The 21,206-nt window shown below is 41.4% G+C and overlaps 1 protein-coding gene across 10 annotated transcripts in view; it reads right to left on the reverse strand.

The window, feature by feature from the left end:
- Positions 1–1,408: 1,408 nt before the first annotated feature.
- MIX23 (mitochondrial matrix import factor 23) overlaps positions 1,409–21,206 on the reverse strand; it is a 29,103-nt gene continuing 9,305 nt past the window's right edge. For 2 of the 10 annotated variants that reach the window (XM_002716815.6, XM_008266843.5), the window contains exons 2-5: positions 13,565–13,690; positions 10,796–10,942; positions 5,837–5,896; positions 1,409–1,712 (exon numbers count right to left, since the gene is read on the reverse strand). In XM_002716815.6, coding sequence (XP_002716861.1) covers positions 1,662–1,712; positions 5,837–5,896; positions 10,796–10,942; positions 13,565–13,690 — 384 coding nt within the window. In that variant the 3' untranslated portion in view covers positions 1,409–1,661. Of the gene's footprint in view, positions 1,713–5,836; positions 5,897–9,577; positions 9,666–10,795; positions 10,943–13,564; positions 13,691–14,086; positions 14,123–14,411; positions 14,491–21,206 lie in introns of all 10 variants that reach the window. The other 8 variants (XM_089331797.1, XM_089331799.1, XR_007924649.3 and 5 more) reach the window with 8 other exon arrangements.

Here is a 21,206-nt window from a genome sequence, read left to right on the forward strand (position 1 = left end):
CTCCCACCTTAGGCCTGGCTGATTCAGCTGCTGTGGGAATTTTGGAGGTGAATAAGAGGATGGGAGCTCTCTTTCGTAATAAAATAAAATTACAAACATAACAAAGAAATGTGGGTAGATTCCAAGAGCAGTGGCACCTGACAATCAGAAACCAAATGGGGACCTCAGTCCTAGAATGACAGGATCTAATTTCTGCCAACAAGCTCTGACCTGATCCTTTAAAAAGACAACAAGTGAGAGCCCAGCCTGGCTCTCAGCTTTTCCACTTTCTGAGACCCTAAGTGAGAACCCAGACCAGGGAAGCCTGCCCAGGCTTCTGATCTACAGAACTGTGGGATACCAACCAGCTACATTTGTTAAGCAGCAACAGAAAACTACTATAATCATCCCATACTAGAAAATGTTTTTCTGCAATGACCAAACCTGTAACTGTAGCAATTTTTTTTTTTTTTTTTTTGGACAGGCAGAGTGGACAGTGAGAGAGAGAAAGGTCTTCCTTTTGCTGTTGGTTCACCCTCCAATGGCCGCTGCGGCAGCCGGCGCACTGCGCTGATCTGAAGCCAGGAGCCAGGTGCTTCTCCTGGTCTCCCATGTGGGTGCAGGGCCCAAGCACTTGGGCCATCCTCCATTGCACTCCCTGGCCACAGCAGAGAGCTGGCTTGAAAGAGGGGCAACCGGGACAGAATTCGGCGCCCTGACCGGGACTAGAACCCTATGTGCTGACGCGGCAAGGCAGAGGATTAGCCTAGTGAGCCGCGGCACCGGCCAAGCAGATTTTTAAGTAACTCACTTGTCAAATCAAAGGTACCAACTCATTTCCCACCATGTAAACCCACTCCTGCATTTCCCTTTTCTGGAGTTTCACTGTTTTCCCTTTCAGTGTCCATGGAACTACTGCCCAGGAAAAAGAACTCCACCGAAATTAGTTTCTACATCTGAAAACAAGATAAACGGAAGTTACTAACTAGGAGAAAGTTTCTTTGGACAGTGTCCAGCTCCTAACACTGGTATATGAAATAAACCCAGGGGGTAGATTTTTAGCCTGGTAGTTACACACTGGTGTCCTATATTGGAGTACTTCAGTTCAACCTCCAGCTCTAGCTCCTGATAATGCAGAACCTGGGACGCAGCTGGTGATGGTTCCAATAATTGGGTTCCTCTCAAACACATGTGAGACCTTGGTTGTATTTCTGGCTCCTGGCCTTGGCCATACTAGTTGTGGGAATAAAAAAAAAATGTGTTTAAATTATAATGAATCCACAAAGATAAAGGGATAAATGTGGCAATACCCAAAAAGTTGACATCCACGTCAATAAATTTGCAAAACTAAAAAAGGTAGACTGCAAATAAAAGTGAAATTATGTGCAACTTCTCTCACTAGACTCAAGTTGGAAAACAAGTGAATATGTACACTGAATCAGAAAATTATTTTAATAGTTACAAAACATCTCTTTTTACAGAATTGGTATAAAATAGCAGTTGATTTCTCCATAATTATCAGAATTATTTATACTTGAGGTCTTGGCTAAGTGGGGCTGAAATCAACACAAGGTCTTGGACTGCTGGCTCAGAAATCATCCTAGGAAGCCTGCCCGCTGATGCCTGTCATGCTTAGCTCTCGTGAGATGATCCGGTCCTTAAAAAAATTCATCTTTCCTTCTTCATTCATTCTTTGGAGGCTTGAAGTGAATTCGGCAGCGTTCATTAAACACCTAAGATAGATTAACAGAAATAAAGGTTGCTGAGTCATCCTGTGTAAGTCAGGTCTGGAACTAAATTCAGTCTGCCATGCTTCAGGAGGAGAGCACCATTTTCACCCCACATCAAGAGAATTAGGAAACTGACTTACAAGGTGTAAAGCACACAAAAGGCCTAGATATCTACTCACAGGGCAATGAGAATTTTTCTAAAACTGAAAATAGTCAAAGAAAAATCAAGAACCAGCTAATTTTGTAACTAACAAACACTTCAGATCTACTTTCTGGACGTGTGTTGGACAATCAGATAACACTATCAAGTAGTTTTAAGATAAACCATTTTTCTCTTTTTTAAAAACAGACTTTGTTACTTAGATACTAGTTGTACTTCTCTAATTGTATGCTAGATCTTTCTCACAAGCAGGTATACCTGCCAGGTAAACCAATATTTTGTTAAATTGTATGAATCCATATTTCTTGTTGTTTACCTTGTTTCCCAAAAATCTAAACAAATAACATATCATAAATGTTATTTGACTATTTTCAATATGGAACTGTAAAAAAATTTTGATACAACTATGCAATGGAATATAATGCAAACTTATAAAAAAAACAAGGAAGTTCTTTATGTTCAGATTTGAAAAGCTCTCCAACAAAAATTAAGGGGAAAAAAATGAAGTGTGGCTAGGATTTTCCTATTTGTGTAACAAAGAAGGAAAAACACACACATAAAATTAGAAAGGCTGCAAATAGCTGAAAGCCTGGACCACCCTCTCAGAGGGAAAGGAAAGAAAAAAAGGAAGTAGTTGAAATAGAGGGCTGAGAGAATTGTTACTGTGGATCTTGTTTTAAAAAGAATTATTTTATTTATTTGAAAGGCAGAGTGACAGAGAGAGAAAGAGATTTTCCATCTGCTGGTTCATTCCCCAAATGGCAGCAACTGCTGGGGCTAGGCCAAGCTCAAGCCAGGAACCCAGAATTCCACCCAGCTCTCCAACATGTATGGGATAGAGGTCCAAATATCTAGGCCATCTTTTGCCATGCTCCCAGGCCCATTAGCAGGAAACTGGATAGGAATTAGAGTAGCGGAGACTCAAAGCAGAGCTCTGAAATGGGATGCTGGCACTGCAGGTGGCTGCTTAATTCACTGTGCCACAAGTCTGGCATCTGTATTTCTTTTAATACTTAAATGCCCAATTTAAGCATTGTGGCTAAGCAGGTTAAGCCACCACCTGTGTTTAACATACCAGCTATTCCACTTCTGATCTAGCTCTTTGCCAATGATGCAAATCAATCTCTCTCTCTCTCTCTCTAATTCTGCATTTCCAATAAATAATCTTTCTCAAAAAGATTAAGAATAAATAAATAGGGGCTGGTGCTGTGGCATAGTGGGCTAAGCTTCTGCCTGCAGCGCCGGCATTCCATATTGGCGCCAGTTCATGTCCCAGCTACTCCACTTCTGATCCAACTCTGCTATGGCCTGGGAAAGCAGTGGAAGATGAACCAAGTGCTTGGGTCCCTGCATCTGTGTGGGAGACTGGGAAGAAGCTCCTGGCTCCTAGCTTTGGATTGGCCCAGCTCTGCTGCTCCAGCCATCTGGGGAGTCTTTCTCTCTGTCTTTCCCTCCCTCTGTCTGTAATTCTACCTCTCAAATAAAAAAAATCTTAAAAAAATAAATAAATGAAAAATAAAAAGTTCTAGGGGTGGGAGTTGTAACACAGTGAGTTAAGGCACTACATGGGATTCCCACATCCCCTGTTAGAGGGCTTGGTTTGAGTCCAGGCTACTCTGTGCTTCTGATCCAGAAGGGAGGTATCAGATGGTGGCAAAAAATACTTGGTTGGGTTCCTGCCACCCACATATGGGAGACCTGGATGGAATTCCTAGTTCTTGGACTTGGCCTGGTCCAGCTCAGGCTGTTGTGGGTATCTGGAGAATGAACCAGTGGATAGACAATCTCTCTGTCTCTCCTTCTCTGTCACTCTGCCCTTCAAATAATTAAACAATGTTTTATTTTAAAAAAACTTAACATATAAAAGAATTTCTCAAAATTTACTCTCATGCCTCATTGATGTAAGAACAAACAGTTTTAGAGGTTTTTTCTTAAAAAGACCTCTTAGTTTTAGGGGCCATTGTGGTGGCATAGCGATAAAGCTGCCGCCTGCAGTGCCAGCATCCCATATTGGTGCCAGTTCAAGACTCAGCCGCTCCACTTCCGATCCAGCTCTCTGCTACGGCCTGGGAAAGCAGTGGAAGATGGCCCAACTCCTTGGGCCTCTGCACCCGCATGGGAGACCTAGAAGAAGCCCCTGGCTCCTGGCTTCGGATTGGTGCAGTTACGGCTGTTGCAGCCAACTGGGAAGTGAACCAGTGGATGGAAGACCTCTCTCTCTCTCTCTCTCTGCCTCTACTTTTCTCTGTGTAACTCTTTCAAATAAATAAATAAAAACCTGTTGGCTGCTGATTATTTGAAAAACTCTTAGCCACTTTCATCATATAATTCATTTCACTTCAGTTTCTAGCTCTGCCATTTCCCTGAAATTCACTATGCTCAGACCAGATGAGGCTTCAAGTTAGTGGCCCACACACACTGGTTGGGATGATATAAATGACTTGGTTGAGTCTCTCAAAACCTGTTTTCTAAATGATTTCCTATAGTTACATATTTCTTTTAAAAACGGGTAGGAGCCTTACTTTCTATGAAATGGACAGAGTAGATTTTCTTTAAATTCAAATAATGCCTCACTCTTCCTACCATATTACATTTTAGGTATCTCACAAACCTCTGTACTAGGTTTTTCAAGCTAGATGCTCACTGTACCCCAACATTCCATTCCAAGAGTAAAGATGATTTCTCCAGAGTATAAATGGGCAAAAATTGCCAGAATCTTTCAAGTAGTGCACACCTTATCCTGTCAGTGCAATGGCCAGGAGTGGGAAATCTCGGAAAAGAGGACAGAATAAAGCAATGTGATAAAGCTAAGAAAATCAATTTTGTAACTTATTAATGGCCCTCTAAGTGGATATACTCTAGTTTTTTGAATTTAAAAATTTTTTAAATTTATTTTTTTTTTGACAGGCAGAGTTAGACAGTGAGAGTGAGTGAGTGAGTGAGAGAGAGAGAGAGAGAGAGAGAGAAATCTTCCTTTTTCTGTTGGCTCACCCCCCCCCCCCCAAGTGGCCGCTATGGCCGGTGTGTTGCGGCTGGTGTGCTGCAGCCGGTGCGCTGCACCGATTTGAAGCCAGGAGCCAGGTGCTTCCTCCTGGTCTCCCATGCAGGTGCAGGGCCCAAGGACCTGGGCCATCCTCCACTGCACTCCCGGGCCACAGCAGAGAGCTGGACTGGAAGAGGGGCAACCAGGACAGAATCTGGCGCCCCGACCGGGACTAGAACCCGGGGTGCCGGTGCCACAGGCGGAGGATTATCCTATTGAGCCACGGTGCCAGCCTTGAAGTTCTCTTAAAACCACGTTTAATATCATTCCCTTAGTTAATTTCAAAGGTTAAAACAAAATTTTCAATTATTCTTTTAGATTTAGTAAAGTTTCAGTGGTGGGGGGATAAACAGATGCACCTTTTTAGGAAACTCTCAAGTCAGCTTTGTGCGTTTTTCTGACTGTACATGTCAAGTCCTGCATCTCCCCTCTCGTTCCCACTCAGCACCATCAGGTGGTAATAGGCACATGTGAATCTATGAGCCCTAAGACCACACAAAGCTACATAACACAAAGCTTCAGGACCAGATGATAGAGGACAAGCAATTGTAAGGGGAAACCAATGACTTGAAAATTTATGGCAAACAACTGAGTTCAAAAAAAGGCTACTTTTAACAAGTAACCTCTCTGAAGGTTCTGAACTGATTGGAGTCATAATTCTAAATATCAAATTTGCCCAAATTAGTATTAGGAGACATATGGAATGTCTATAATTCTGTTACCATGGCAGATCACAGAATCCTATTGCACACCCAAAAAGTTAATTCTTTAAGATAGCTCTATTTAGATTCTAACAGTACCTTACCATCAAAACAAAAACAAAAACCGGCAAAAACCCACAGTTCTTGAAAATGGCGATCTCAAGGCATTCCTTACTCCCCCTCCCTGTTCCCCTACTGCTATCTGAGAATTGGCATTTTATACCTTCCAGCTCCTGTCATTTACGACTTCTTCAACATTTAGTTCTGACTGCATCCATTTCAACTGCAAGAAAAAAAAGTGAAGTTATGAAATTCAAAGAACTAAAACTCAACTCTACTTTGTTTTCACAATAAAAGCAGCTATTGCCCTTCTATTCTTTATCTGTTTATGGTAACTGTGGACTCTCCTTTGACATAACCCACTTCCCCATATCCAATTAATTTTTCAACCTCATAGGAGAGTAGTTCTCAAACTTTGCTGCATATCATAAATCCTTCAGTGCCTCAAAAAAATAAATAAATAAATCCCAGTACCCAGGCATTTCACAAAAGACAAATGACCAATAAACACATTTTCGAAATGTTCAATGTCATTCATGTATAAAATGCAAATAAAGTCATATAACAAAATGAAACAAAGAAAGGAATCTGATAAAACATTATTATTGATGATGTAGGAAAAGATATCGTTAAACAAATTTTTAGTAGAATTATAAGTTGCTGTAATTTCTATGGAAGGTAATCTGGTAAGACCAAAAATTTATATTAATATGTCTTTGAATACAAAATTCCAGTTCTAGAACTTGATCACACAATTCCAGATTTGGAAAGACATCACAAAGGAATAGAAGGACAAGGAGGTGGCAATCTGATTGGATAGAAAGTTATAAAAAAAAGAATACAGAGGAAAATAGGGAGAGGGCAAAGGAAATATGTAAGTCCCAAGTAATTTAAAAAGGCATGAATATCCTATCTTTCTTTCTAACTGCCAAGCTAACCACTCTACCAAAAAACAAACCGATTCCACTGACAGGTCCAAACGGCAGTACCCATAATACTCCTTTTGTTGTATCAGGTCGGACAGACTTGAAAGGAAAGAAGGAAGAGAGCTTGGAAATAGTCAGGAAAATTAGAGAAAAAAGCATGAACTGCAGGTTGAGGCTGCCAAGAGGTTAAACCAGGATTTTTTTCTTAGGCCAAAGTTAAGAGAGGGCAGATTTGGGAATAAGATGATACCTAGAGATAAGACCTGGGCAACCATGAGTCTCACACCTAGGCCAGAGATCCTGACCCATTAGGAGGACGGCTCAGGCAGAAGGTGTGAGAAACTTTCATGTAACACTAATAAGAATTCAGTAATGATCCACTGGCTCCTGGTAAACTCCTCTCCTGGAGACAGATCCAGTGTGGAAGCACAGGCAGGCACACGTGGTAGAACTGTGGAAGGAGGGCAGACCGGCACCATCCTCTGCTGTGGAACAGGGACAAGTCTGAGGAAGCCCAGCAATGCAGACTCAGTTTCTGATTTTAATCAACCATAAAGACCAAAAGTCATTTCAACTTCCCCACTCTGTCAAAGCCTGGCCAGGCCGCCACAGAAGTAGCAACTTCAGTTGAAGAACAGGGTGTGACTACATGCTACTAAGACAGCAGTCACCATAATCGCTCAAAGTTTAAAGGAATGTCACAGGGGAAGGGTTTACACCTATCCTGTATGTTCCAGAGGGAAGATTAAGGAGCAGTATTTACAAGTTATAGGGGTCAGATTTTCTCACACAACAAAATCTTTGAAATGCACTGACACAGAAGAGAGTGAGTCCTTCCTTCCCAAAACCTTGCCTGAAGTAGTGGTTAAGCAAAAGGCAGTGTTAAATAAAAATTTCAGTAGGCCTCTGTTTGGGGCTCAGCTCCTACACTAGGCCCAAAGAGACCAGCCTAAACACCAAAATGGAGTCACTTATCACCAAACAAACTATACTGTTAGCTGAGCTTCCTAGAAATCAGCAGAGGTAACAACCAAATTTCCGAGGCAGGCCAGTTTCAATAATGTAGTTCCCTTTGTTTTAGTCCTTATAGAAAAAGTAACCTGATGTTAACCAGTTAGTATCGCTTCTCGGCCTTTTGGCTAAGATCAAGTGTTAACCAGTTAGTTTTGTTGTTGCTGTTCTACCTCCCAAAGTTTCTAAAAATACTCTTAGCTGTCGGCCCCAAAGGCATTTTTCCAACTGCCATCTGGCCTTACTGCTGGTGGTTCCTGGACTGTCGTCCCAGGACCTTGGCCTTTTCTGGCCAGCATCTGTAATGACTCAATAAACCCTGTCTTTCAGAGGTCCCTCAGTCTCAAGAACTTTTACAGACTACCAAGGAGAAGTTGTAGAGCAATTAATCAGAAAGACACAAAACTACCAAGGTAGCTGGGATTTATTTCTGCCTTTGTAATCCATGTTTTTCCTGTTCTAGAACACTGCAGACAACTTCTAGTATCAGGCTAGCAACAAACTTCACTCTAACACGGTTGTTCTGGAGGCTCTGGGTCTTACATGGGTCAACATCTTCCTAAGGCTCACCTGGGTGACAGCACTACACAGTTCCAGCAAGGCAGGAACTTCATCTGATGAAGGATTCAGGTAAAGAACTGGGATTTTTAGAGTGACACCTCTGTACATAAATAAAACGAACTCACTGAAGTAATCAGAATTTGACTATTAGTCACAATCTGATGTAAAGAAACTGAGTCCAGAGTTGGAAAACTGGATTAAAGACTCAGTTCTACCACTTACTAGCTTGTGACTTTAAGAATGTTGGTTGGCTTCACAAGTCTGTTTCTGGTATATAAAACACATCTGTAAGTGTGGTAGAGGCCTCCCTAGGTCAGACAGAGAAAAAGAAAATTACCCTGGAAATGAAACATGTTCATTAACTGCTTGCCTATGAATGCTTCAACTGTAGCTATTACCTGCTTACATGTAATCACTTCAAGTTCTGTTTGCTAATACAGAGCAATGGCATTAATCCTTGCCAGAAATACAGCTCAGTATGTGTGTGGGAAAAAAACATCTGTAATATCTACACATGTCGAAGAATTGTATCAATTCCTGTGGCTGCTATTAGAATATCCAACCAAATATACCTATGTAGCCATATAAGGGAGACAAAGAAGCTAAAACCATATATAAGGAAATACCCCTCTTTGTTCAGGGCTCAGTCTTTTTGAACACAAATCCGGTTGAGTCTTAGGCTGGATAAAAATTTAAGGCAGCTTCCTGGCCTTGGTGTCTTGTCTTTGTTCATGAATCCCGCTACACAAGAGCCCCTGTTTCTGATTCCATAACCTTCATAGCAAACTTGGAAAAAAAAAGAAAAGCCCATGTTTCCTTATCTGCTTACATACTACTCATGGCTACCCTGTATCACTGTATATTATCAGGTGAGAAAGCAAGCCTGACTCACTCAGCAAGTGACCGCTTCCTCAACCCCATCTTGCAGGTGATTTTTTTTTCTGGCCTTAGAGCAAAAGGGCAGATCTGAGGGCTGCCTGGGCAAACCGTGACACAATCACTCCCAAACACCAAGTGGTTTAGAGTTTTGAACTTTGCTCTCCACTAACAGGAGTTACTCCTGTCTCTGTTTGACTTACTTTTTCACCTTAATTGCAAATAGTGATTTTTCAGTTTCTTATTTAACTGCCCTGCCCCAAGTTGCCTTTGTCAACACCTTCAAGAGTCTGTTAAAATACAAAATTCAAGGTTACCCAGACTTAATCAGTTTTACATAAATCATGTGTAGGCCACCTTCCTGAAGACTGAGGGCAGGGTAGAGGAACATTTCAGCATGATTTCTATGAGGAGTCACCACTGCCTGAAGAATGAATGGCTAAGGAATACAGACCGGAAGTCCTGTTCCCCAATGAGACACACCCACTGGGGGCTCTGATGAAGACAGTGCAGCAGCCCAGCCTACTCACCTGTGTGCAGCAACAAGGAACAGAGCTGCTCTTTTCTCCTAGAGTCTCAGAGAGATGACAAGGTCCCCTTTTCAAAGTCAGGCAGCAGCTTGTAAATAAAGGGCAAACTTCACAACTGTTCATTTGAAAGCATAATTCTATCCCACACTGGATTCAGTCGCCTACTGTGCCATCTTAAAATAGGGACATGATTCTGATAATTTTTCACTGGCATGGGAGAAAAAGGACCCCGTTCCTAGGAAATAATCAACCTATGTAATGATAAAGGGGTATAATGTGTTCAACACACTCTCAGAACAAAAAATGTTTATGCATGGAGGTGTGCGGAAAGAGAAGGAGGAAGACGGGGGAGGATGAAGGGAAGGAGGGAGGTGAAGAGAAGAAACTGTCCAGCAGGCCAGGCACCAGGTAAGGAACAAGGGACAGAGGTAAAGGCTACATGGGGGTTCCTTGTACTGCTCTTGCAACTTTACAGTAAGTTTGAAATTACACACAAAAAAGTCACAAGAGCTGAAACAGTTTTGCCATGTCAGAACCCTACAGTCATTACAGCTGACTTGGGAAAATAAGGCTTCCTCTGACACATCTGCCCTTTTGTAAAAGTGAAAACACGGCATGAGTGGGAGATGAAGTGGAAAAAGGCGTGTCCAGAAAAAGCCAAAGGCCCAGCAACTTCTACACAGTAGGGAAAAAAATTATGAGGTACTAGTACATCTGATTATTTTTAAATGGTACCATGGTTTTTATTGTTGAAGAGGATAATGTGAAGTCAAACAACCTGTATTACATTTCAGCAGATTTCTACAGAATGAAACCAGAAGTAAATATTTTCAAATTGTAACTGTATTTAAAAGTTTCTTCTGAAGTTAAGCCTTAAAACGTAGATACAGGCATGATTTCCCTAGAATTCTAACGTGATGCTGGTCTGCACCGATCCTTTAACAGTGGGGAACAAATAAGGGAATAGAAATAAAATCTGATTATGACTTATTTTTAGCTAAAGCTGCTAAACTTTGCTTATGAAATGTGCATTAATTTACCAATTAAGCTCTAAATGTAGTAAAACAAAGCTCACTAAAAATGAAGCACTCATCCACTGGTCATTTTTTAAAAAGTAAAACCATGTCTTGATTCTAAGTTTTGCATATTAAAAAATGCCTTCATTTGGAAGTCTACATTTGGAAAAACTCTGAGAAGTATAAATTCTATTCAACTTACCTTTGTCTGTTCTTTTCTAAGTTGCTTTAATAATGTTAAATCATCCAAATTCTTTTCTCTTTCTTCTCGGAGGTTTCTTACTACTTCTGAGGTCTGGGCTATACAATTTTTTATGACTCTGTCCCTACTGGCATGAGCTGCCATCAACTAGAACAAAGGGAGGGGGGAATCACATTAATTTATCACATTTTAGTTTTTAAAAAGTCCTTATTTTGAGACTACAGAAATTTAATACTTCCTAAAATAATTTTTAAAAATTGAATCCATGGAGATTGTGTTGAGTCCACTAAATCACTTAAAACCACATAAAAGGAAGCGCCTCTGAGGGTGGAGGTCTAAGGTCCAGTGGTCTCCCCCCTCCCTCGATGTGCTCCCAGCTTTTCCTGCTCTTCCCTTCCTGTGTTCTCTGCTGGGCTTTTCTCATCAGTACCCGGTCCTTTATAGTCCTCTACTATTCCATCCATGGGTTCCTTTATCCTACATGCACCCTCACGCACTTCTGGGCCATTTATTCCTACTTTTCCTCTCTCTCTTTTTTTTTTTTTTTTTCGTCCCTTTATATTGTTTTGCAGTCTCATGCTGTCAGCAAGGGAAAGTTCTTATAAACTAAGTAATCTACAGAAAATCTTGGTAATAATAAAGACAAAGAATGTTACATTTACTTATGTAAAAGCCCTTTCTGAAGATCTTAAAGTGGGGCTGTGGCTTAGCTGGTGGAGCTGCTGTCTGCAGTGTCAGCATCCCATGTGGGCGCCAGTTCGGTCCTGGCTGCTCCACTTCCAATCCAGTTCTCTGCTGTGGTCTGGGAGGGCTTGGGCCAGGGGCTTGGGCCCCTGCACCTCTATGAGACCCAGAGGAAACTCCTGGCTCCTGGCTTCGGATAGGCGCAGCTCTGGCCACTGTAGCCATCTTGAGGGTGAACCTGCTGATGGAAGACCTCTCTCTGCCTCTCAAATAAATAAATCTTTTAAAAAAATCTAAGTATTGATAAGGAAAGCATATATGAAGGATATATGTGAATAAACTATATGAAGCACAGATTAATGGATGCATTGATTGCATTGATTGAAAACAAGGACTTCTGATGGAACAACTCTTTAAAAACCACCATCTTAACATAAGAAATCGAATAGAACAGTTCTCATCTATTTTCTACTTTGATTCACAAGGAATAATAGTTATGATTCAAACATATTCCCATTACCATAGCCAAATTTTGATGACATCCAAAAAATCTGCATTGGTAAAGTGCTACTTCAAGTCCACTGACTTTTTATTTTTCAGTACTGACAGTCAACTACAATTAGAAAAATGTCATAGGTTGAAGGGAGTATGTTCTACTAGGGGGAATCTCATTCAAATTTTTTTATTAAATATATTTTTGAGATTCAGAATTTTTAAAATTTCATAACTTTATTGATCATCTCCCGTGAAAAAGTGCTATTATCAGAGAATGCAAAATTCCTTCATCAGCTACAGAAGGAAGTTGGGTCAGGAACAAACATAAATCAGGGTGACTATGAGCAACCAGGAAAGTCAGAATTCCACTATACTTTATGTGATATTCATGTTGCCCTCTAGGAGAAACCAAAATATGTACACAAATACACCTAAGACAGAAAGGTTTCATATTTAATATGCAACAGCAAACATTTATTTGTATAATACTATATGGTAACCATTTTATAATAAAAATCTTACATAGCAATCCTCTTACAAACCTATGATCCAGGTACTATTATCTTACTATTTTATAGTAAGGAAGTAGCAAAGGTGGGATTTAATCTATATCTGGAATTCATGCTGTTAATTACTACACTATAAACCTCTAGGTTTAAATCTCATAGTCAATCAGGAACTGAACATATTCTTACTCTCAGTTGTGAGATTCTACTCATTAAATTCCACAGCTTGCAAATTCCGAGCCACAAGACTTACCTGGTCTCCCAATAAAATAACATATTTTAATATAAGCGGAACAAATATACCAAGAGTTAATGCTCTGAATTTAATTGACATAAATAAGCTTATCCAAGACTAATTTTTTCCCCAGAGTTGAGAAATGTACTTTAGGTTTTCAGTACCCTCCTTACGTGACTATGAATTCAAATGTAACCTTGAGGTAGAATTTAAAATAGCATGCGTCATTTGAACTTTAGTTTCCAAGTTAATGAAAGCATATATATAAATAAACTGTAAAAATATTCAGCTGTACCATTCTGCTTTTGGAAATTAAAACAGAAATAAAGAGAGGCAATGGAAAAATATGTGCTTGGGAAACCAAAGCCTCAGGAAAGGGCAATTTATCTGAAGTTTCCCTTCTCTCCCAACTCCCAGATACTTCTACTCCTTGCCCTAGTAAGCGAGGGAACAAAGAGGAGCATGAAAGTATGAAGGATTTTTAATTCTTCCTTATATTATATTAGCTGTCTGGCTTAGGATTGAGCCATTCAAAATCCTGCTCCTATAACTGCTTTACTGTTTGACTTTCGCCTTCATTCCTTTGTGCCCAAGGCCTCTTTAAAAGGCTGAATATAAAAAGGCAAAAACCAACTGCTCCAATCCTGTAGAACCACATCCTCACAGATTTGTACATAAAGAGCACACATTGTCTTTAGTTTATAGAACCCATATCAAAACTTCTATATATTCTCAGGTGAACAGAGAAACAGGAAGATGGTATTTTTATTCACAATAATGCCATTAGATTTAGTTTGCCTGTAAAGAAAGGCATAAAAAAAGCATGAAAGACTTAAAAGAGTAACTTACAGACTCATAAAGTTGTTTACAGGTTTGGCTGGCATCAATTTTCCCTGCAAAGGAAGCTGTTGGAACCGTAGTGTTTAATTCATGAACTATTCTGTCATCAATTGTCCTCATCACCTTGAGTAATTCCTATATATATTTAAAATAAAAGAATATAACTTGAATGGAAAGTTAAGTGATTAAAAAAGTATTTAAACAAATAATAAGATCCTAGGGTATTTTACAACCATTTAAGTTAGGAGTGGGGAAACCAAGCCAAATATAGCACAGCCTTGAGAAACCATTTATTATGAGCACAGGTAGGCAATCCAGTCGTAATTCTAACAGAGGATACCAACTCTGTCTCCTTGACTCAACTGTGAGTGTCCTAAGGGTTAAAATCTGCTTACACATGCTTAAAACCAATTAGCTGGTATGGTGCTTAGCAAATATGCTCTTCCCATCCCTAGCACATATTCAAAAAGGGTTCTACTCAACTTGATTCCCACAAATTCTCCACAACAATCCAGCACATTCGCGCTTTACCTATCATTGTAAAATGTGGTAACAGGTAGAAAACTTCTAGAAAGATATAAAAGAAACTATTAGTTAACTTGCAGGTACTAATATATACCTTCTTAGGCTTTTAGTTTTTATTATAATTGTACATTATTTTGTGACAAAAATAAGTAAATCAAAACATGCTTTAGGGAAGAAATCAAATCTTTTTATGGTTCTCTTATGTACAGAACAAGCAGGAATTAGTTTTAACTTTTTCACAGTACCCCTAGTGCCCATCTCCCAAGGATATTCCCCCTATCAAAAAGCCTCTGGCTCTCATAAAACCCAACCAAAATGGCAGGGAACTTACAAAAACTGAGGGGTATTGTAGATCCTTCTCCCCACATTGTGATCAGGGCACTTCTTTTCCACTTGTCACTAGAGAAAGGCTGCATATCAGCTAATCTGTCATCAGTCATCATAAACTCTGGGAGAAGTTTCTAACAGCATTCTCTCTCTTTTTTTTTTAAACTGTTTCTTAAACGTATAAGCATCCCCCCAAAATATCGCTGAAAATTCATCAAGCACACAACATTAAATACTAGAAATATACTTATTTTCAAAAACATTTGTGACCAGCATTGTGTTAAGAGCAGGTTAAGCTACCACCTCTACATTCTACGCTGAAGTGCCAGTTTGAGTCCCAGCTGCCCTGCTTCCAATCCAGCTTCCTGCTAACAGGCCTGGGAAAGCAGTGGAAGATGGGCTGAGCTTGGAGCTCTGCCACTGAGGTAGGAGACCCAGATAGAGTTCCTGGCTCCTTGCTTTGGCTTGGCTTAGTTCTGGCCAAGGCCGTCATCTGGGAGTGACTAACTAGTGGATGGAAAAGTTTATTCTGTCTCACTCTGTCACTTTGCCTTTCAAATAAATAAATCTTTTAAAAATTGAGTTATCATCCAATATCAATACTTTTTTAAAAAGATTTATCCATTTATTTGAAAGACACTGTGGGGAGCAGCCCGGACTGGACTGAGTTACTGGAATTAAGACTTATTCTATGCATCTGCTCTCCCACAATATGGCGCTGGGAGAGAAGAAAACAGCTTCTGCACAGCTGCCTCCAGTTCAGCTAATAAACTGTAGGACTTGCTCCTGATTGGAGGAGAGCAGCGTACTCGGCGTGTGGGCAGCCGAGTTAGGATTGGCAGAGGAGGACTATAAAGGAGGAGAGAGACGGCATGCACAAGGAACATCTAAGGGGAACATCTAGCTGAAGGAACACCTGTGCAGCCCCCGAGAAGAGCCGGCCGGCGGTGTGCCGCTCCCCTGCGGAAGTGGGGAATGTGGCCAGGGGGGACTGCCCTTCCACGGAGGTGGAAGGGATAGTAGCCAACCCGGGAAGAACCAGCAGAAAACCCGGGGAGGGCCGAGCAGACAAAAGAACAGCGCAGGGTCCTGTGTCGTTCCTCCATGAAGAGGGGGAGCGACATAATGGTGCCGTGACTCGGATATGAAGCCTAGGAAGGGTCTTGTGTCGTTCCTCCACGAAGAGGGGGAGCGACAGACACAGCTACAGAGAGAGAGAGAGAGATCTTCCAACCACTGGTTCACTCCCGTAATGGCTGGAGCTGAGCCAATCTGAAGTCAGGAGCCAGGAGATTCCTTTAAGTCTACCACACGGATGCAGGGGCCCAAAGACTTGGGCCATCTTTCCGCTGCTTTCCCAGACACATTAGTTAGGAGCTGGATCAGAAGTGGAGCAGCAGGGGCTTGAACTGATGCTCATATGGGATGCCGGCACTGCAGGTGGCGGCTTAACCTGCTAAGCCACAGTGCTGGCTCAAATATTAATACTTCTTAACAAAGCAACTTTGCTGGATTCTTAATTTCCCTAAACATACCATCCTGCTGCTTTCCTTCGCCAAACTGAAATCAACGCTTTCAGTTCTTTACTCATCAATTTGTTAAAACATTTAATAAAAATACTACCTTCATTTTAGAAAAATTAGAAATAATCATAGTTAATTATTAACATCTCGAGTTGTTTTTCTACATCCATGAATAGTTTTAAAGATTTATTTATTTATTTGAAAGGCTGAGTTAGAGAGAGAGAAAAAGAGAGACAGACAGACCGACCTTTCATTTGCTGGTTCATTCCCCAAATGGCCACAAGGCTGGGGTTGGACCAGGTCAAAGCCAGGAGCCTAGAACTACATCCGGACCTCCCACATGGGTGGCAGGGACTTAAACACTCTGCAGCTTTCCCAGGCACATTAGGAGGGAGGTGGACTGGAAGTAGAGCAGTTGGCCCACAAACTGGTGTTCGTATGGGATGCTGGTGTCACAAGCAGCAGCTCAATCCACTGCACCACAATGCCAGCCTGTCTGAATATTTTTATAAACTGATGTACTAACACTTTAAAGCCCTACTTTATGACATACCATTTTAATTTACTTTTAAAAGATTTTTTTTTTTTTTAAATTTACTTCAAAGGCAGAGACATGGGCTGGCAGGCTAAGTCTCCGCATGAGACAGCAGCATTGCATGAGTTCTGGTTCGTGACCTGGCTGCTTCTCTTCTGATCTAACTCTGATCTAGATCTCTTTCTCCGCTTAAGGCCTGGGAAAGCAGTGGAAGATGACGGAAGTGCTTGGGCCCCTGCACCTGCATGGGAGACCCAGATGAAGCTCCTGGCTTCGGATCAGCCCAGAGTCCGGCCGTTGCAACCATCTGGGGAGTGAACCAGCAGATGCACGACCTTTCTCTCTGTTTCTCCCTCTGTCTGCAACTCATTCTCTCAAATAAATAAATCTCAAAATAAGAAAGAAAGAAAGAAAGAAAGAAAGAAAGAAAGAAAGAAAGAAAGAAAGAAAGAAAGAAAGAAAGAAAGAAAGAAAGAAAGAAAGAAAGAAAGAAAGAAAGAAAGAAAGAAAGAAAGAAAGAAAGAAAGAAAGAAAGAAAGAAAGAAAGAAAGAAAGAAAGAAAGAAAGAAAGAAAGAAAGAAAGAAAGAAAGAAAGAAAGAAAGAAAGAAAGAAAGAAAGAAAGAAAGAAAGAAAGAAAGAAAGAAAGAAAGAAAGAAAGAAAGAAAGAAAGAGAGAGAAAGAAGGAAAGAAAGAGAAGGAAAGAAAGAGAAGGAAGGAAGGAAGGAAGGAAGGAAGGAAGGAAGGAAGGAAAGAAAGAAAGAAAGAAAGAGAGAGAGAGAGAGAGAAAGAGAGAAGGAAAGAAAGAGAAAGAGGAAGGAAGGAAAGAAGGGCAGACGGACAAAGAAAGAAAGAAAAAGAAAGGCAAAGGCATAGACAAAGACAGATCTTCTATCCACTAGTGCACTCCCTAAATGGCCCCAATGGCCAGGGATTGGCCAGGATAAGGTCAGGACCTGAAACTCCTTCTGGGTCTCCACATATGTTAGCAGGGGCCCAAGCACTTGGGCCATCATCTGCTGATTTCTCAGGTTCACTAGCAGGGAGCTGAGTCAGAAACACAGCAGTTAGGAGTCGAACCAGCACTCCAATATGGGATGACAGCTTCATAAGCTGTAACTTAACCCACTGTACCATGTCAGCCCCTTGAATACACTTTTTTTTATATTTGTTACAGGCATAGTTACAGAGAGAGCTAGAGATACAGAAAGAGACAGAGAGAGAGGCTTCTATCTGCTGGTTCACTTTCCAAATGGCCACAACGGCCAAAGCTGAACTGAGCCAATCGGAAGCCAGGAGCCAGGAGCTTCTTTTGGGTCTCCATGTGGGTGCAGGGGCCCAGGCACTTGGGCCATCCTCCACCGCTTTCCCAGGCATGTTAGCAGGAAGCTAGATTGGAAGTGGAGCAGCCAGAACTTGAACTGGCGCCTAAATGGGGTGCCTGTGTTGCAGGCCAGGGCTTTAACCCACTGCACAACAGTGCCAGCCCCTGAGTAAACTTTTAACAGCTGCATAAATATTTCACTCTGTGGAGGTACCACTATTTATTTGACTACTTCCTCATTAATAAACATTAAGGTTACTTTCAATTATAATAATTATTTAACTCAATTTGCAGTTTAGATTCTATTCCTATTATTCCATTAATTAGTGAGTTTAATGGCCCTTTCCAGATCTTAATCTAGAAACAAAATAGGTTACAGAAGGCCCATAATTTAGAATAGTTAAACATAGGCAAATTGAAGATCCAAAACCAAGTTCATTATCTTACCTCTTCTTCATGCATCTATTTTTGTTGGCAGTGTTTTCCATAAACTTTTTAAGGGGTAATTTTTAATTTTTAAGGGGTAATTTCAATATATTGATCATATATATATGCTATACATAATGGAAGACATATAATGCTCATAAGTTGTAAATTCCAAACAAATGGTAGTAGAACTCAGAAAGCCAGAAACAAACAAAAAGTAGGTGAGCAGCAGACGGGAACCCACCTTGCCAACTTTACCTCCTCTAACATGCCCATGGTGGGGAAAGCCTCCTTTAAAATCCTTTTTCAAAACCTTCCCTTCCCTCTCTAAAGTGAACTGATTTTCTGAGGCCAAGGCTGACTTGGCACCTTTTGGATAGTTTTCCTCGCTGTGAAAACCCTCAGTTTTTTTTTTTTTCCTTTAAATAATGCGGCAGTTAGAATACCACAAAGTTTGCTTATTAATTAACTCACTTTTCATTAATAATATTTACAATGTCTAGTATGAGTCATGCCATTCTAAACACCAGAGCTACAGTCATGAATAAAACCAAAAAGATAACTTGTTTCAAACAGCAAAAATTCCTGAAGGTAGAGACAGATAAAATACAAAATACCCCACAAATTAGGCAGAGATCAATAAAAGGCCTCTGTGAGCATGTAACATTTGAGTTGAAACCTGAATAATTTGAGTAACTATGAGAATATCTGGCGGAATCAAAAATTATAACAAACTTTAGGATGTTTGACAAACTAAAAGCAGACAAAGTCAGGGAGAAAGTGGGATGAGGTCAGGGGAGAGCAGGACATGGAGGACAATAAAACCATGGTGACAATGAAGGAGTCTGTTCTGAAGGCAACAGGGTTTTAGGCAAGGGAATAATTTTTTTAAAGGTAAGTTTGGCTGCTGGGTGGTGAAAGAAAACCGAATAACCCTTTAGGAGACTACTGTGGTGGCCTAGGCAAGAAATAAAGATGATTTGAAACAGCTGTGGCAGTAGAATTAAGGACGGGCAGATGGATTTAAGATGCACTTTGAAGATAGAGCTGAAAAGACTTGCTGATGAGCTGGTGGTAGACAGGTGAGAAAAGAAAATAGGATAACATGTAGATCTGAAGCCTGAGCAACTGAATGTATGGTAGTGTCATTAATGGACGGGAGTGGAGAAGACTGTGAAGGAAGAGTTGGGAGAAACAGGGAGAAGAGTTACATTCCAGGGCCGGTGCTATGGTGCAGTGGGTTGGCACCCTGGCCTAAAGTGCCGGCATCCCATATGGGCGCACAGTTCAAGACCTGGCTGCTCCACTTCCAATCCAGCTCTCTGCTCTGCCCTGGGAGGGCAGTGGAAGACGGCCAAGTCCTTGGGCCCCTGCACCTGCGTGGGAGACCTGGAGGCAGCTCCTGGCTTCGGACTGGCACAGCTCCAGCTGTTGCGGCCAGTTGTGGAGTGAACCAGTGGATGGAAGACCTCTCTCTCTCTGCCTCTCTTCTCTGTGTAACTCTGACTTCAAATAAACAAATAAATCTTTAAAAAAGAAAAAAAAAAGAAACCTTCTAAAAGAGTTACATTCCAACTCAGACTCTGATGATAATATAGGTTCCTGTTATTTATGTATGATAGTGGTATTATGTTAAAATATAATCTTTTTATTTATTTATTTATTTATTTAGACAGGCAGGGTGGACAGTGAGAGAGACAGAGAGAAAGGTCTTCTTTTCTGTTGGTTCACCCTCCAATGGCCGCCGCGGCCGGCGCACCGCGCTGATCCAAAGGTAGGAGCCAGGTGCTTCTCCTGGTCTCCCATGCGGGTGCAGGACCCAAACATTTGGGCCATCCTAACTGCTCTCCTGGGCCACAGCAGAGAACTGGACTGGAAGAGGAGCAACCGGGACAGAATCCAGCGCCCTGACCGGGACTAGAACCTGGTGTGCCGGTGCTGCAGGTGGAGGATTAGCCTATTGAACTGTGGCGCCGGATAAAATTATAATCTTTAAATATACATAGAAATATATGATGTTCGGTCTGTGATGTGTTTTAAATATTATGGCTAGAGTATGATGTACAGTAATAGGATACAGATGTATCCCAATTTGTGATGGCTTGACTTAAACTTTTGTACTTTACAATGGTGCCAAAGTAATACACATTGAGAAGAAACCATTCTTTGGATTCTAATCTCTTCCAGTAGGTATACGTGGAACATTGTCTCGTGATGCTTGGCAGCTACCACTCAGGTGATCATGAAAGTAAACCAACCTTTACTCTACATTATACTGTCTTGCTAAGCTATGATGTTCAGCAGCTTAAGTGTATTAGATGCTGGGGCTGGTACTGTGGCCTGGTGGGTACAGCTGCTGCCTGCAGTGCCAGCATCCCATATGGGCACTGGTTTGAGTCCTGGCTGCTCCACTTCCGATCCAGCTCTCTGCTAGGAGATCCAGAAGAAGCTCCTGGCTCCTGGCTTCAGATTGGTGCAGCTCTGGCTGTTGTGGTGAATTGGGGAGTAAACCAGCGGATGGAAGACCTCTCTCTGCCTCTCCGTTTCTCTCTGTGTAACTCTGACTTTCAAATAAATAAATAAATCTTAAAAAAAAGTGTTTTAGATGCATTTTCAACTTACAATGGGAGTGATTGTAAGTGATTGTATAGATGAAACAAGTGTGGGAACTGATTGTTGGAGTTGAGGGACAGGTATGTAGGGATTGGTGGTATTCTCTCTCCTGCATATAATTGAAATTTTCTAGAATAAAAGCATTTATAAAAAGGTTTGTTTGTTTAGTTGAAAGAGAGGCCAGCGCCGCGGCTCAATAGGCTAATCCTCCACCTAGCGGTGCCGGCACACCGGGTTCTAGTCCCGGTCGTGGCACCGGATTCTGTCCCGGTTGCCCCTCTTCCAGGCCAGCTCTCTGTTGTAATCCGGGAAGGCAGTGGAGGATGGCCCAAGTGCTTGGGCCCTGCACCCCATGGGAGACCAGGAGAAGCACCTGGCTC

This window comes from Oryctolagus cuniculus, chromosome 4 (genome assembly GCF_051225735.1).
Source record: "Oryctolagus cuniculus isolate XC-2025 breed Fujian yellow rabbit chromosome 4, ASM5122573v1, whole genome shotgun sequence".
Classification (NCBI taxonomy): Eukaryota; Metazoa; Chordata; class Mammalia; order Lagomorpha; family Leporidae; genus Oryctolagus; species Oryctolagus cuniculus.